The sequence below is a fragment of the Urocitellus parryii genome, chromosome 10 (genome assembly GCF_045843805.1).
Source record: "Urocitellus parryii isolate mUroPar1 chromosome 10, mUroPar1.hap1, whole genome shotgun sequence".
Taxonomy (NCBI): domain Eukaryota; kingdom Metazoa; phylum Chordata; class Mammalia; order Rodentia; family Sciuridae; genus Urocitellus; species Urocitellus parryii.
Window position 1 is genome coordinate 125,149,100 of NC_135540.1, and position 19,147 is coordinate 125,168,246.

The 19,147-nt window shown below is 34.5% G+C and overlaps 1 protein-coding gene across 2 annotated transcripts in view; it reads right to left on the bottom strand.

The window, feature by feature from the left end:
- Stim2 (stromal interaction molecule 2) overlaps nt 1-19,147 on the bottom strand; it is a 162,950-nt gene that overhangs the window by 77,676 nt on the left and 66,127 nt on the right. For both annotated transcript variants that reach the window (XM_026403602.2, XM_026403594.2), the window contains exon 2: nt 18,761-18,891. In XM_026403602.2, coding sequence (XP_026259387.1) covers nt 18,761-18,891 — 131 coding nt within the window. The remainder of the gene's footprint in view (nt 1-18,760; nt 18,892-19,147) is intronic.

The window sequence follows — 19,147 nt, forward strand, 5'->3', positions numbered from 1 at the left end:
GGCACCCTGTGAGAAAAGTCCACGTGGCAGCTTCGCATTGGGGCTTGAGGTGCTTTATTAAGGCTGGGAGGGGCATCCAGGGGTTAAGAGAAAAAAGTATCAAGGACCTGAATAAACTGCTGAAAGAAGATTCCTGAGTTGCGTCTTCCTTGCGGGCAAGGGGTCGCGACAGTCTACCAGTCTACATACACCTCTGTGGAGGTGTATGTCAGGAAGCCTAGCCAACTAGAATATCCCTATTCCTGTGCTTACAGAATGTAATCATGTCAGATCAATTAGACCCAAAATGAATTTCACTTTTGCTAGAATGACTGAAAAAAATAAATTTTATTAACTGAGGCTATAAAACTAATAGGATTTGACTTAGGGCTGTTAATAATTATTTGTGCACCATAAAGGGAGACAGCCTGAGAATATGGCCAACAAAGAAAACAGATGAGAGATGTTTGAGAACATGAATCCAACCATACCTGACTAGTCCTGTGACTCAATCATTTCCTCTTCTACTTTGGCCAATTATAATGGAATTCCTTTCATGTATCATAGCCTTATTATGGAATGTTTTAGAAACAAATGGGGAATTGTAAACATAAGGAACCTCAAAATCCAACTGGCAAACTGCTTTTATAAAGCAGACTATCTAACTATACATTATTATGACTACATATGCTGTTATGGTTTGGTTACAGTGTCCTCCAAAGCTAATATGTAGAACAATGCAAGAATTTTCACAGGTAAAATAGATTAGAGAGGTGAAATGAGAGGTATGCCCTAATCAGTGGATTAATCCACTGATGGATTAAACAGGTGGTAACTGTAGGCAGGGAGGGTATGGCTAGAGGAAGCAGGTCACTGGGGGGCGTCAATTTGGACTTTGTATTTTGCTGCTGGTAAAGAGAAACCTCTCCCCAGTCCCTTCTCCCTCTGTCTCCTTCCTGGTTGCTACATTCTGAGCTGCTTCCCCTGTCACATTCTTCTGCTATAATGTTTTGCCTCACCCCAGGCCCAAAGGTATGGAGTCAGCTAGCCGTGAACTGAACCTCTGAAACCATAAGCCAAAATAAATTTTCCTCTTCTACATTGCTCTTCAGGTATTTTGGTCACAGCAAAGAAAAAGCTGACTAAAACATATGCTTTCACTGAAAACTAAGGGATATGAAGCCATCCAAATTTTGTTTCCACTTTATGTGAATCAAAAGGAAAGGCATATGCTACACTGAAGTCAGATAAACGGGAAGAAAAGAGTGCACAAAAATGTAAGCCCTCAGAAGGACATGCAAGCATATGCATACATACACACACACCAAAAAAACCAAACCTGTGGCAGCAAATAATGAGATCCCTCCTTCAGAAAGAAAAAAATATCTAAAGGTAAAAACCAGAATCACAGGCTGGGAAGTATAGCTCAGTGGCAGACTGTTTGCCTAGTAGGTGTGGGCCTGTGGGATCTAGCCCTAGCACTACCAGAGGGCGGGGAACATAGGTGAGGGAGCACCCCAGAGCTATATTGAACAGTTCCTTCCATCTGGGAATCTTCCCCTCATTACCAACTTTCAATACCAAAGTTTATCAGACCACCTTAAGCAAACTAAATGGTTCTTATCAGAAATTCTAGTAGGTTTTCACTTATATTTTCTTCTAATTTGTGTAGTTTCACTTTTCTCATTTAAAGTTTAATTGATTTATATTTGATGTAAGATAAAAATGCAGGGATCTAGTTTTATTTTCTCTAAAAATTGCCTAAGCATTATTTATGGAAATACTTTAATATCCCCAATATCTGCAATGTTATCACACTATAATTTAAAATATGGGCCAAGAATGGTGACGCACACCTATAATCCCAGTGGCTCAGGAGGCTGAGGTAGGAGGATCACAAGTTCAAAGCCAGCCTCATCAACTTAGCAATGTCCTAAGTAACTCAGTAAGACTCTGTCTCTAAATTAAATATAAAAAAGGGCTGGGGATGTGGCTCACTGGTTAAGTGCCCCTGGGTTCAATTCCCAGTATCTAAATAAATAAATAAATAAAGTGTGGTATTGTATCAATATTTTCCCAAGGTTCAATCTAATAATACATAATTCTATTTCTGGCATATTCATTCTATTAATTGAATTTACAGATGCTTCTCAACTTAAACTGAAGTACTATCCCACTAAGCCCATCATAAGCTGAAAATATCATAAGGTAGAAAAAAATTTAATATATCTACCACAAATCATAGTTTAGCAACACAGAACACTGTAGAGTTATTTCTTGTTTATTCTCATAATAGCAGAGTTTAGGAGCTGTAGTTGCCATGTCCCAATGTAGAGCATTGTAAGAGACTATTATACTGCATTTCCCTGGCCCAGGAAAAAAATCAAATATTCAAAATTCAAAATACAGTTTCTACCAAATATGGACCACTTTCACTGCATTGTAAAGAAATGTAATCCAAAACTATCGTAAGTCAGAAACCACCTGTACCTGCTTTATCTTAATACTAACGGAAGAAAAATAATGATTTTTGCATGTGGAGCTTATATAATGACATTATAAACAAATACAACAGTTTTACATGTAAGTTAGCCATCAATTAGCATCAGTTAGCATCAATCTAACTGACATCACTGTAACTTTCTAAATCCACGATGGATTCCAAGTCTACTAGTATTTGTGTTTGTGAGTATGTATATTGTTTTGCTTTTAATTTTTATAAGACTTTTTTAGAGATTTACATTGACAGCAAAACTAAGCAGAAATCACAAATACTCAAATACTCCCCACCCACACCATACACTTTTTTTTTTCATTTAAACATTCACCTTAATGTTAGATTTTAAATTCTATATTAAGCCACCTTCACAAATCAGTAGACAGATGCACACAGAGCATAGTTATTGAGTTTTGGAGAAATATGATTTGGGTAATCATTAAGAAGAACAGATATTCAGTGGTTGTTAACTTGGACATTTTATTACTTTAATTGAGACTGTTTCCAAAAGTTATTAGGAAAAATCATTACCAAAAAATAGTGAAAACAGGACAAGCATGATGGAACACACCTGTAATCCCAGTGGCTCTAGAGGCTAAGGCAGGAGGATCACAAGTTCAAGCCAGTCTCAGCATCTAACAAGGCCCTAAGCAACTTAGAATGACCCTGCCTCTAAATAAAAAATTTTTAAAAGACTTGTGGAGGAGGGGGCAGCGGTGGATATATGCCTCCATGGTCGCCTTTGGGTTCAATCCCTGATACCAAAAATAAAATAAAATAATTTTTAAGTGAAAATAAACTTTGAAAATACTAATTTAAAGCTCTTAAGAATCTGAGCATTTAGTATTGGCTTCTATTTTAATAAACATACAAATTTTAATTTGCATTGAGATAAAATACCATGAAAACACAATGTAATCGATTATTCACATAAATGTTGATTTAGTATCTATTATGGACCAATGATGGGTACATAAGGACAAAACAAATACTTTATACTTGTACAGAACATACTTCCTAGCACATAGAAAAAGTCAAATTAAAAGTATTTTTTAAAGTATATTGTTACTTGAAACAAGCAAAGATTCTAAGAGAATAAAAATATTTGCATTGTTTCACAGTCCATGAAATAAAGTGTTTATACAAACTACTTCTATCCCTGTCCCATATACCATATTTCTTACATTTCTTTAAAAATAACCTTTCCCGGGGCTGAGGATGTAGCTCAGTGGTAGAGCACTTGAGTACTATGGGTGAGGCACTGGATTCAATCCACAGCACCATGTAAAAAAATAAATAAAATAAAATAAAATTATAAAAAAATATATTTTAAAAAATAACCTTTCCCTTCTAATTTTATGATTTATTGTCAAATACTTTATAACAATTTTTAAATTAATTTTAAAAGTAATCTTTAAAAATCATCAGTGATCCACTTTGAGCTGATTTTTGTACAAGGTGAGAAAGAGAGGTTTAATTTCATTTGGCTACCTGTGGACTTCGGGTTTTGCCATCACCATTTGTTGAAAAGGCTATCTTTTTCTCAGTGAATGTTTTTGGCACCTTTGTCTAGTATGAGATAAACTGTATTTGTGTGGGTTTGTCTCTGTGTGCCTTCTATTGTGTGCCATTGGTCTATGTATCTAATTTGATGCCAATACCATACTGTTTTTGTTACTATAGCTCTATAATATAGTTTAAAGTCTGGTATTGTGATGCTTCCTGCTTCACTCTTCTTACTGAGGATTACTTTGCTATTCTGGGTCTCTAATTTTTCCAAATGAATTTCATGATTGCGTTTTCTACTTCTATAAGGAATAATGCTGATATTTTAATTGGAATTGCATTGAATCTGTATAGGGTTTTGGGTAGTATGGCCATTTTGACCATATTGATTCTGTCTATCCAGGAGCATGGGAAATATTTCCATTTTCTGAGGTTTTCTTCAATTTCTTTCCTTAGGGTTCTATAGTTTTCATTGTAGAGGTCTTTCACCTCTTTTTTAAGATTGATTCCCAGATTTTGTTTTGTTGGTGTTTTTGTTTGTTTTTTTTTTTTTAACTATTGTGTATGGGGTAGTTTTCCTAATTTCTCTGTTAGTGGATTCATTGCTGATGTATAAGAATGAGTTTGATTTATGGGTGTTTTGATCATATGTGCCTAATGGGATATACCTTCCAAACAAAATAAGAACTGAAAGAAAAAGGCTTAAACTGAACATGAAATATCTTTTGTCACAGTAGAAAACAAGCTTATCAAAGATTGCTTACTAAGGATAAATACACAAGCCTAAGTTAAGTTTCCAAATCCAAAAATGGGACAATTAAAGCAACAAGAGATAATAATAGTTTGAGGCTCATTTAAACCCATAAGTTCAGGATACTAATACACACATGCATAAACACACACTCACACACACACATACACACACACACACACACACAAACAAATAAAACTCTATTGTTTGCTTTGGAGGAATGTTAAAAACTACTTGATTGATTTAAAAGTATATATGGAAGGGAAAAAAATCAATCATTTAGTCTGTCTTAGCTACATAAATATACAAATAACTGATATATGAAAATTTCTCTTTGAAGAAGTATGCTAATAAAAAAACAATTAAAATATTGGCATTTTACAACTTTTAATAAATTAATGAATCTGGCAATAACCATAGCAGATGAGATCACAAAACATCCAGAATGATGCCAGTTTTCTGCCCACTCAAAGATTATTATGATGCAGCTATTTAAACAGTAACTCCAGTGAAAAAAGCAAAAACAGAGAAGAGATCTGAGAAAAGCAGAAAATGAGGACTTAATTTTGAACAGTTAAATTTAAAATGAGTATTAGATGTTCAAATGGAGATGTTTATGCAGTACAATATATGAATCCAGATATATCTCTGGAAAACAAAGAAAAAAGAGTATTTTAAATCCTGAAATTAGGCAAGATCATCAAAGGACATAAATAGGAAAAGAGGCATAAGGACAGAGTATTAAAGACAAAACCAGCCAAGAAACTAATAAGAACCATCAACACACTAGAGGTAAAATAGGGAGAGTATGGTTTCCTGAAAACCAAGTAGAATAAAGTATTTTTAAATGAAAGTATGTTCAACTGCACAGCAACATGGATATCACTAGTGAGTTATAAAAAAACAGTTTTTATGGACTAACAATTACAAAAGCCTAAGTGAGTTCAAGAAAAAAAATGAGAGAAATAATACACAAGTACTTTTGAGGGGGTCTGTTGGAATCAAAGGAGAATATAATAAAGGCAAAAGGAAAAGTGGAGTCAGGACAAGTTTTTATTTTGTTGTGTTTAAGGGTAAGAAAAATAATAAGTTTCAGACATATGGGAAAGTTCCAGCAAAAAAATGGAAAATACAGTTGTTGGAGAGAAGAAAATTTCTAAAGCCTGACCCTAGGAAAATGAGATGAGATCAAGGTACACAAGTAAAGGAATTCACTTTGCAAGGAACACAAACTGAAGCCGTAGTAATAAGAGGAAAAAAAACAAGAGTTTACAGACACAAATGCAGATTGTGAGCTCCCAGTGATTACATGACCTCTGACAGGAGAGAGAAAATTTTCCCCACACCAAATTAGGATCCTTGGTTAGGATCAAATAACTGGCATAAGATTTTAAACATACCACAAAGCATGGGAAGTAAAGTAGCAATGGAGAGTTAAAGAAAAATTACTGACCAATTATACTTAGATAATACAGCAACACAAAATGATTTCTCTTCACTTCATGTACAAAAGAAAATAACATCATTAAAATGTGAGGATCCCAATATTTTGTATCCCAATTTGCATGATACAAACATGGGTATGCACATTTTTAAAATTCACCCAACTGTACACCCAAATCCCTGCATTAAACTGTATGAAACTTTAAGGAAAAAAAAAAACTTAAATAATCAAAAATTTGAAGAAATTCATTATCTTACAAAGGCACAACTGTATCCATTTAAAAAGATACTATTTACTTCCAAATATACTGTTCCTCTCTTAGGAACTTTAGGAAAGCCAATCATTAAGAAATCCCATTAATTTGACACACTGTATGATTTCAAATGTCTTTACCATTTGCTGTTTTTTTTTCAGGAAGGTATACAAAAAATTTTAGAAGAGTTTAAAATACTCCTATCGATGAGGGAATAGTAAAATTTTATTTTGTTGTGTTTAAAGGGTAGTGACTATAATGGGGGTAGTGACTATAATGGGGGTAGTGACTATAATGGGGGTAGTAACTATACTCCACTTCTTTGAACATGAAAATCCTTCATGAATATTTAGTGAATGAAGGCTTCTAATTCTCCTAGTTACAATTTATAAAAACAGTTTCATTCCCTTTATCAAGACATACATACTATGTAACTAATGTGGAACAGGTAAACCCCAAGCATGGAATTGGATAAAGAAAATAAAATGGGAATAAGGGTCAAGATAAACTACAAAAAAACAAATACATAACGGAAAACAGTACAAAACAAAAGATTATTTTGGCTTAGAAGAATAACGATGGAAGAAAATACAAAAAAAAAAAAAAAAAACAGAGATAGGGCTGGGGTTGTGGCTCAGCAGTAGAGCATTCGCCCAGCACGTGTGAGGCCCTGGGTTTGATCCTCAGCACCAAATAAAAATAAATAAATAAAGTAAAGGTATTGTGTCTGGCTACAGCTAAAAAATAAAATATTTTTAAAAAGAGACAACTGTATTATAAAAAAAGGAAGTTCTATTTCAACTAAATTTTAAAATGAAAATTAATCTTACAAGATGGCTGTAAATCTCTCTCTACACTTTTGCTGAAAAAGCTACATAGTAAATGATCATGGCTGCAGAGGTAGAATGTGACTCTACTATGAAAGGTTATAAATGCCAAACTAAGAAGTTTAGACTATATTTGGTACTCTATGACAGTGGTTCTCAGAGTTGGCCACTAGACCAGCAATATCAGCATCACAAAGAACTTGTTAAAATGACAAATTATTGGGTTTCATCCCAGACCTATTGAATCAGAAAATCTGAGGATGGGCTCAGCCATCTGCATTGTAAAAAGTGGTTTGAAACCACTGAAATATGGGGAGAGAAACACAATACACCATATTCTAAAATGTTTCTATCAAGTAATAACCATCACAATGGATTTAAGGAGGAAAAGACTCACAAGAACAGTCTTAAGTCAAATACTAATAAAACTCAAGAACTCAGAGAATAAGACAAGAATGCAGTCAAAGATGAGACTGCAGCACTAAGCCTGAGTTGTACGTAAAACAGTGATGCCAACAATAAAAATGACAACACATTTAAAGAAAAACAGGTACAGTTTTTTAAGGAAGACAGTGATTGGTTCAGCATGAAAATTTCTAGAGAGAAAATAATGTAGTTTGTTTGCATTTAAAACAGAGTTGGAGATCCTAGCTGACCAAACATGAGAGTAGGATTTGGACAGAAGTCAGAACTGAACACATGCAGATGTAATAATCATGAGCCTGAAAAACAACTTCTAGAAAGTGAGAGGAGGAGACCAAAGTCAAATACAAATGCTTAGAGGGTAAGAAAATCAAAAACAACTAATCAATCAGAGAAGCAGACAAAACAGGAAGAAGGAATAAGACCAAACAAGTTCTTCTCAGTTTTATCCCCAACAAAGCAACACTAACTAACACTCCAGTCTGACAGTGATTTCACTGTGTAATTAGTGTTCCGCATTCTGGCTCTGCTGCTTTTTCCCCATCCTGAACCCACATCGTAGAATGTCCTACTTATCATCTGAATCTGTGAAAACTGTACCTATTTTCACAAATTTCAGCTAAAGGACTCTCCATCAGACTTTTCATAATATTCCTTAAACAGATATGTACTCTCTCCTTAAAACACAAGAGATTTTCACAATTCATTCATATCTCTAGTACATAATTTGTCATAATGTGCCTTGTTTTATATATATGTGATATTATATGTCCTACTAGATAATAAGTTCATGGGGGTTTATACTCATATTTTCAGTCTGCCCCACATTTAGTACAGTACTGAATTTAAACAGGTATTTTAAAACATTAGGTGTTTTATGTTTAACTGAATGATCAACAATGTCAGGCATATTTCCCAAGCCCTGAAGGAGACCAGGAGAAAATAAAATAAAGAGAAAATAAGAATAAAACAAAAATCAAAACATAAAAATTCCTATACCTAATCAGAAATTGAATTTTTTTCTATGAATACAAAAGTAACAAATCCATAAAGTCAATTTAAAAGGATTTGTAATGAAAGTGAAAGACTCTCAAATATTCTATTTCAATTCCTTTAAACATTTTCAGGGGCTGGGGTTGTAGCTTAGTGGCAGAGCACTTGCCTAGCATGTATGAGGCACTGGGTTTGATTCTCAGCACTGCATATAAAAAAATAATAAAAATAAAGGTCCATCAACAACCAAAACCAAATTTTAATTAAAAAAAAAACTTCAGATTAAGGTAAACTTCAGATCCTTTCATTTTAAAGGAGTATTTCCTTATCAGTTTCAGCCCTACAGACCCATTAAGATTATTACAAGGCCAATGGGACAGTATATAGTAAATTTTTAATACTTAGTAGTACCAATGGTAGACTGTGAGCAGTTCAAGCCAAATCAGACCCATAAAGACCAGGATAGAAAGTTTAACACAGGGTTAGTCAGCCTTCCGTTACTATAACAAACACCTAAAGTCAATCAACTTAAAAAAAAGGAAAGGTTTATTTTGACTCATGGTTTCAGAGTTTACACTTTATGGCTGCTTGGTCCTATTGCTTAAGGACTGTGGTAGCACAGTACATCATTGTAGAAGTATGTTGTGAGTAGATCTGATAATCTCATAGTGTCCAGGAAGCAGAGAGACAGAAGGGCTAGGGTTCCAATATCTCCTTCAAGGTCATGCCCCCAATTACCTAACTTCCTTCCACTAGGCCCCACCTTCTAAAGGTCCCACCAACTCCCAATGCTAAGTGTCAAATCTTTAACACATGAGCCTTTGAAGGACATTCCAGACCCAAAATATACATCACAGTTTTAAATAAGTAGAGGAAAAGGTTATCTTTAAAAATAGGTAAGGTGGATTTTCCAGCCAACCTCAAGATAATACTCAAAATGTAAGTCACTATAGCAAAATTCAAACCAAAGTATAGTAGTCAAACAAGGAATGAGGTCTTAGTAAAGGAGCTGATGATAACAATAACCAGAAGTCTCAAACTAAAACTGAGGTCAATAATGAACATAGTTTAATATATGCAGAGAAGTTCTTTCGGTTTTCAGAGCTCAAAATTGGAGAGTTAAAAGCAAACAAACAAAAACAACAGTAATTTGGAACTATGTCTAAACATGTTACAGAGTGAATAAGAGCTGGGATAATTGGACTCAAATTCCAGTTCTTACACACACTGGGTAAGAGTATCAACTCCTTAAGCCTCAGTCTCTTCATCCACAAAAAAAAAAAAAAAAGAGACCAACATCTCTAAAAATGCACTGCTGAGATAATGTGAGACAACATAAATTTTTCATAAACCATGAGGTTACATCACATATGCTGGGATTATCTGAGGATAAGAACAACTTCACAGTACTGTATACCTTTAAAGAACACCCAAACAGGGCTGGGGTTGTAGCTCAGTGGTAGAGTAATCACCTCACATGTGGAAGGCACTGGGTTCGATCCTCAGCACCATATAAAAATAAAATAAAGGTATTGTGTCCATATACAACTAAAAAAAATTAAAAAACAAAAAGAATACCCAAACAGTTTTCTAGAGAAAGAAGTCTCCTGAAGCCTATTCAGTTAGTGACTATAGCTCTAAACTCTTGGAGAAATTCCAGCAGGATAAATTCTGGATAGGCTCATAAAAAGCTTACACTATTATGTAAAATTCTTCAGATATTAAAATTTGGTTACCTTTTTTTTCTTTTGTGATGAGAATACTTAATTATAGCAAATTTCATGTTTTTTATACAGTGTCATTAACTAGTTACCAGTTGTACTTAGATTCCCAAACTTATTCATCTTATAAGTGAAATTTGTACTCTTTGATACGTGAAGTAATAGATGTGTTAATTAGCTTGACTGTGGTAATCATTTCACAATATACACATGTATCAAATCATCATTTGTATACCATATATAATTTTTATTGTCAATTACACCTCAATGAAGCTGAGGAGTACATTTTTTAAAAGTAAGAAAATTTGGGAAAGCCAAAAAATATACTACTAAAAGAAAAAAATTCTAACATCAATGAAGGGGAATGAACATTATTTTAATATAAGAAATATTTTCCAGTTGTATTATTTCTAAACAATAAAGAAATTTTTAAAACTTCTAAGCAAAAACAGAAATCAAAAAATTTCTATATGTTTCTGTCATGTTACTAGAAAATAAAGTATATTATATGAAAATATTCAGAATAATAAACTAAAATAGATACAAGCTTTACTATTAACATGAATCTTGGCACAATAGTTTCCAATTTAATAACAACTTGTAAGGGATAAGACACAGATAAAGGTTAAATACAACAGAAACAGACTATGATAAGTCATATAGTGAGAGTAATTATATGGCCTGTTGGCCTGGAACAGGCCTCATTTACACCCATTGCCTTGATGTCATTATTAATAGCACCCCTTTTCACTCTCAAGGGTAACCCAGTTTGGATGATGAATTATATAGGTCACTCGACCTGAAACAACAATAATATAAGGGTAATAGTGTTAATGGGAATAGATAGGTTCTATACCCACCCAAATTCAGACATCTTTTAGAAGCTGAGGCAATAAGTGAAGTGTGCTAAATTATCAAATAAATGTATTACATAAATACAATGCCATGCTGTGATCCTCTAAAAATGCTCAGAGAAGGAGGGGGAGGAAAAGAGCAGGACTGGCAGTACAGTCAGGCTAGAACTAAAGAAGAGAAGTCCAGATGCACAGTCCTGATTCACACTCCTACTCTTCTGCCCCCTTTCAGTCTGTACTATACTGACTATGAATGCTTACTGAGGTAAATAAAAAATTAATGGAGGTTGGAGGGCATGCTCAGTGGTAGAGCATTTGCCTAGCAAGTGCAAGACTCTGGGTTTCATCCCAAACACTGAAAGGAAAAAAAAAAACAAAAACTGATGGAACAGGAAGAGAAAATATTTTTTTAATGAAAATACATAATTACTAGGTCTGATTAAACAAAGCCAAAAGAATTTGAGTGAGTAGGCTAAAAGATTTACTGGTTGAAGCAGGGATTGTGGTAACTCCCAGAAAGAGACAAATAGTACTGAATTGAATGTTTCAATGTTCTGTGAAGCCATAAAATGATTTCAGAAGTTTTTAATTCCTCATATACAGATCTCATACTATAGGTCACACTTCCCCAGTTTATCAGTAAGTTGCATTTAAGAGATATTTATTTACCATTTGAAGCACATCATTCAACAGAAACTATTGGAAGACATTTTTAAGGTGGAACTTAACAAAGGTAAAATCACAAAATAGAAGGGCAAAAAACATTGTCTTTTCCAAGACCATCACAGTGGCCAAATATAAATACTGTGCCTTAGATTATAAAAATCTGTTATAAAAGCAGAAAGGAGAAGGAGGAGAAGGAGGAGAAGGAGGAGAAGGAGGAGAAGGAGGAGAAGGAGGAGAAGGAGGAGAAGGAGGAGAAGGAGGAGAAGGAGGAGAAGGAGGAGAAGGAGGAGAAGGAGGAGAAGGAGGAGAAGGAGGAGGAGGAGAAGGAGGAGGAGGAGGAGGAGGAGGAGGAGGAGGAGGAGGAGGAGGAGGAGGAGGAGGAGAAGAAGAAGAAGAAGAAGAAGAAGAAGAAGAAGAAGAAGAAGAAGAAGAAGAAGAGAAGGAGAAGGAGCAGGAGAAGGAGGAGGAAGGGAGGGAGGGAGGAGGAAGAGGAGAATAAGATTTATTAAGGTGCAAAGGATAAGTTATAAATCATTTTTTCATGTATCCAATCATAATAAAGTAAGATTTATAAATATACTATGTACTCATAAAAGCTTCATAAAGAGGTTCCGGCTACTATCAATGTCCTGAAATTTAAATCAGGTAGTCCTCAAACTTAATCAAATACAAGAATCACTCAAAGGATTTATAGAAAAAGATTGCTGGATTCCACCTCCAAGTTTCTAATTCAAGCAGGGCCACAGTAGTACGAGAATTTGCATTTTTTTCACGTGACATTTATGCTGCTTTTCTAGGGAACAAATATTGATTTATTCATTAGAACAATTTCTCCAAACTATGTCAACTCTCTTTTCATCCACCTCTCTTCTCCCTTGAGGCCCAAGGACTTGGCTCCCAGGATGCCTGTCCTTCCTTATTCTGTAGGATAAAGACAAACTACTAGAGTGGACCAATAATTTTTCTACTTTGCTTCCAAAACATGTATATAATAGCCCCATTATCATTTGAATAGTTTAAACTGCAATTAACTACAAGTAAACAAATAAGAGGTAACCAAAATGACAAACAAATATGTGGTGCTTAATATATTTTTGGTGAGTTGTCAAATATTAAAATACTTTTGAGTATTCCCCAATATATTATTTCCTTCTACATAAGTTTTTCTTCCACAGACTTCTGTTTAAAGGTGTTATAAGGATTACTTCTAAGGTGTCTTCAGAACAATAATTAAACACAATCCAAATACAAATTAAACTCAAAAACTCATAAAAGTTGTAGCTAAAATAAGTCATTGGAACATATTTATAAATAAGAAAGGCTATTTTTCAAAAAAATACAGAATTTAATCATGTCTTTCCTTATCAAAATATCTAAATTTCCTGCCTCATTCATTCTAGTAGTTTATTCTAAATTAGTATAAATAAGTGGGTTTTGTCATTTCTTGCAGGTATTACAAGTATCAGAGCTAACTTCAGTCATGAAAAGGAGAGTGCTCATCATAAGAATATCTGTAATTGATATGCTATATGATTAACAAACATACATGGTAATGGTAGAAACTAGAAAATATATACTAATATTAGCAGTGTCTCTGGAAATTGTTTTCTCAAAAAACTCTCAAAGTCCTTGTTTTTATTAAAATGGAATATAGTCTAAGTAATTTACAACATGACCTTGCTTTACAATTCATTAGTGCAGTGGCTTCCAAACTAGGTTTCCAGACCTGAGAGAGATACACAATCTAATCCAGTAGAGAGGGAGAAAATATTTAAATTTACCCTTATATTTAATTTTATCTCATATCTTTAAATTTATATGTTTGTGAACATTTTAAAAAGATATAACACTGGTATAAGAGTTTGTATGTGTATAAATATAAAATCTATAATACATATCTATACAATTAAATACAAGTATTTATTTAAAATTTTGATCAGAGAGAGCCTACACAAAACCTTTTTCCTAATAGCTTGATAGCATAATTAAAAAAAAAAATAGGGGGCTGGGGTTATGGCTCAGTGGTAGGTAGAGTGCTCACCTAGCATATGTGAGGCACTGGGTTCGAGCCTCAGTACCACATATAAAGATAAATAAATAAAGGTATTGTCCATCTACAACTAATAAATTAAAAAAAATAGTTTGGAGAAATACAGTATATGAGAGCTACTTTAGGCTTCTAAAAAGGCCTTTGATTTTTTCATTTTAAAAAGTATAACTGGGCACAATGGCACACACCTGTAATCCCAGCAAGCTCAAGAGACTAAGGTAGGAGAATCACAAGTTCAGAGGCAAGCCTCAGCAACTTTAGCAAGGTCCTAAGCAACTCTGTGAAATCTTGACTCAAAAAACTAAAAGACTGGGGATGTAGCTCAGTGGTTCAATCTGAAGTGCTAAAAAAAAAAAAAAAGAAAAGAAAAAAGAAATGTCAAGTGATTTAACAATACTATTTGAAGGACTGTATTTGAACCATATACATTTCTACATTTGCATCAAATCTACTTGTATTTCATTTTTCCCTCAACTTATATTAATCTGTTTGATTGAAGATTTACCTCATTACTGTTATGGTTTAGATGTGAGGTTTCCAGGAAAAGCCCATGTGTGAGACAATGCAAGAAAGTTTAGAGCTGAAAGGATTGGGTTAAGAGAGCATTAACCTAATAGGTGCATTAATCCCCTGGGTGGGGATTAATTGGGTGGTAACTGAAGGCAGGCTAGGTGTGGCTGGAGGAGGTGAGTCCCTGGGAGTACCTTTAAGGTATATATTTTGTCCTTATTGAATAGAGTTCTCTCCACTTCCCGATGCCAAGTTCCCAGTCACTTTCCTTCACCACAAGGTCAGCCAGGAAGTTCTTTCTGCCTTTGCCTCAGATTCTGAGTAACAGCATCAGTCATCTATGGACTGAGCCCTCTGAAACTATGACCACCCCAAATAAACTTTTCCTCCTTAAAATTGTCCTTGTCAGGTCTTGGGCTGGGGATGTGGCTCAAGCGGTAGCGCGCTCGCCTGGCATGCATGTGGCCCGGGTTCGATCCTCAGTACCACATACAAACAAAGATGTTGTGTCCGCCAAAAACTAAAGAATAAATATTTTTTAAAAATTCTTTTAAAAAAATTGTTCTTGTCAGGTCTTTTGGTAACAGCAGCAAAAAAAAAAAGCTGACTAAAATAATTACCTAAGAATCCATAAATTTCATCAAGATGGAATAACATTTCTGATAAGTATCTAAGTGCCCCTTAATATGTACATTTAGCAAAGAAAAATAACTTTATAAGAAAAGATATTTTACAAAATGAAGAATTCCAGAGACTGTTTTAGCTTTCAAGAAACTCTGAAAACCAGGGGAGCTGCCCTGTGACTCACCTGCCCTTTGCACCATGTACTGATACACCTGGGGTTCGGAACTCTACCACCGCTGATTCACTGTCTCACCAGCTCTTCAGTGGTCTCCCCTGGTGCCTTACTTACTTGATATCCATGAATCACCCCAGTCTTAATTTGCTGCTTTCTCATGCCTTTTCTCAGGTCTTATCTCTTAGCACTACTGATCTTAACCATGCCTCAGTTCTTCCAGGACAAATCAATATGTTTTTTCCATAAAATGACTGGTAAAAACACACCACTTGTCTTTGTTCATCTTTACAAAGCCCCTCACACACTCTCTAGCAACCAATAGGTGCTCAGTAAAAGATTGGTGAAGTAAGCTTTGTTTCAAAACTTATAAGCAGGATACCACAAACGTGATGGGACACCACTTCAAGATTAGTTTCAAACAAAGTAACTTCCACATTGCTAGTCCTTTTCCTGTTCCCTACTCTTTCTCTCAGTACTATCATTAGCTCCAAGGCAAGTCCATTGCCATTTTATGAGATACCCTATGAAAAGACCCACAGGGTAGTAAACTGATGCCTCCCACCAATAGCCCTTCCTTTTTCTACCATACAAAGACAAAGAAGTAACAGTGAATTTGTTTGACAAAGCTAATCCCTTCATACTGGAAATGACTAAGAAAATACACAACAATTTCACAAAATCTACTAAGCTCAGAAAATAATTTAGCCCTATAAAAATCTAACATGCTCAAATTATTAACCATCTAAATTACCTTTAACTAAGTAAACAACTTAGACAATCTTGGAAAGATTATGAAGAATAAATGATAATAATTCAATTATCATTACTAAAAAGTAGTAATTTTATTCTTTGAGAAAGGAGAGAGAAAGGAAAACGATAATAATGTTAACATGATGAATTATCAACTCAATATGATAAAATGGTAGTAAGAGTAATACTTTCGATAATCCATCGACAACAAAACATATTTATATGCTTCATATACTTCCAAAAGTGAAAGCATTGCAAGATAGGATTACATATAGTCTATAGTTCTAGAAACAAATTAACTGAATTGGTCTATTTAAAAGTGACAGCCAAAGATTAATAAGCTCATGGCCTCAGAGGCTTCAATTCCTGGATTCAGATTCTAGCTTTACTTCTTGGTATCTTTGTGACTTTGAACAAGTTACTTACCTTCTCTGTGTCTCAGTTTCCTCATCTCAAAAATAAAGGCAATAATGGTATTTGCTTCAAAGAGGGTTTTTTGGATTTTTTGAGGAGTAAATGAGTTAACACATGTGAAACCCATCAAAAAATAAAATAAAAGTGAAAGCCATGATTTTGGCATCAATGGAACTGAGCTCTAACCAAAATGACTTAACCACAATAAGAAAGGAATATCTCAGGAAGCAGGAATTGACTAGTGCAGAGGCATTAAATGTAAGACTGAAGAGCTAAAATCTGATCTAACAGACTATTTAAAAATTTCTGTAAATTTGTTAACTGAGAAAACACTCTCAAAGTGATAATCATGATGGATCAAAGAGGAATAATTTGGAGACAGTAATCTAGGCACAAGATAATAAATACCTAGATTAAAACAGAACAAGCAGGGCTGGGGTTGTGGCTCAGTGGTATAGCACTTGCCTACCATGTGTGAGACACTGGGTTCAATTCTCAGCACAGCACATAAGCAAATGAATAAAATAAAGGTCCATCAACAATTAAAGACATTTTTTAAAAAGCAGAACAAGCAAACAACTAAAGCAGATAAGAGTTAGTAGCAAAAACCGAAAAAGCCATAAGCTTTAAGGACATAACATCTTCTAACAGGGGTTGGAATACAAGCAAAATTTAGCCTGCTGTCTGCTTTTGCATATGAAATTCTACTGGAATGCCCTCCCATGCCCATTGGGTTCTTGTATGGTCTATGACTGCTTCCATACAGTGGCAGACTGAGTAGTTACATTAGAGACCATATGACCCACAAAACATAAAATATTTACTACCATTATTAGTCTCCTTAGAACTGCTATAACAAAGTACCACTAGATGGCTTAAAAATAACAAATACATTTTCTCACAGATTTGGAGACTAAAAATCAAAGTATCATTGGGGCCATGCTCACTCCAAGTCTCTATAGCAGACTCTATTCCATGAATCTTTCTTAGCTGCTGGATTACTTTCTTACCAATAATCCTTGGCATTCCTTGACTTACAGCTGCATAACTCCAATCTCTGTCTCCACTGTCACCTGGCTGTCTTCTCTCCTGTGTGTATCTACAGGTATTCTCCTCTCCTACAAGGACACCAGTCATACTGAGTTAAGGGGCTACTCTACTCCAGTATGTCCTCATCTAACTACTTCAATCATATGATTTTTAAGTAAGGTCACATTCTGAGGTATTCAACATATGTATTTGGAGGACACAGTACAATCTGCGAATTGGCCCTTTATGGAAGAAAAAATCTGCCAAATTGTAATTTGGAAGAATAAAACTTGAGATGAGGTAGGTCCAGAAACGCCACTAAGGAGTGAAAAATTCAAAATAGGAGAGCAGAATTTTGCTTTATATATACTAATTGTATAAAGCAAAAGTAAGAGACTTTTTTTAGAGGTCTCTTACTTTTATGTAAAGCAAAAGTAAGAGACCTGTAAAAATGTCTGGCAGAAAGCAATACAGGAAGATCAGGAATATGGATTGAATCAGAAATGACCTGAAAACAGAGGACCCGTTTCAAAGTAAATGTTTTGAACAGCAGGCCAAACAAGTCAACTGATTTTTTAGAGAATGTAATTACTACATAACAATATTATTAGAGGATATCACATTTATGGAACATGAGACAGTAAGGTAGGAAATAATGTAATTTACTATTATGTAAACTAAAAAGGAAGCATCTCAACACTGAAAAATACAACACAGAGGCGAAGAGGCCTGAAAACAGTGGATTTGGTTAGAATGAGACCACAGTCAAAGAAACAACTTCTATGGAGAATCTGAGGGAAACTAGGTCAAGAGCAAGATGGTAATACTTAAAACTAATGACAACAGATAAGAAGGCATCTTAGATATTCCATCACCAGGGACTCTCAAATGAATGCCAACTACCATTGGACCTCAGTCTAGAATTACGAGAACAGAAAAGCTACCCAGCTGAGCTCAGTAAACCCATAGAACTGGGAAAAATAATATCATTTTAAGACACTATATTTTGAGGTGGTTTGTAAAGCAGCAATATCCAGTCAGAACAGAATATAAGTTTGAGAAACCCAAGAATATAAGACAAATATTTTTAAAACGGGGAAGACTTGTATACAAGTGGGCAGGAAAAAAAGAAAAACTGCATAAATCTATAGAGTAAAATTACAATGTGAAAACAGAAAAGCTAAAAATGTTAAAGATGAAGGAGGTGAGTCACATGAGAAATGAGAGGAAATTTTTAGACTAGAAACACAGTCACTCTGTCATAGAAGGATACGGCAGAAAGCTTTCCACCTACTTCATCACTTTCATCTACTTCAATTCCACCATCTTTGTCATCATCCATTTGTTTATGTATTGTTTGAAGAGCTTCCAGACTAAATCTATCTTCTTCTGTGAAGCATGGTGGAGTCAGTGACATACAGGGATCTGAAATAGAACAAAGGACAATTACTAACGTGCCACACCAAAACACAGGCTATAGTTCTGGAAAAAAAGAAAAATTTTTTAAACTTCATAGGAAGTCAGACTAAGAACCTTTAAAAACGTCACAGTATTCTTCACATAAAAAAATATAATATGTGAACATATCTCACCAAAATTTAACAATCCAATTGCATTAATATTAGACAACTAATATTAGTCTGGCCTCTCACCATTTTCTTCTTTTTCTGAACTTCAAATT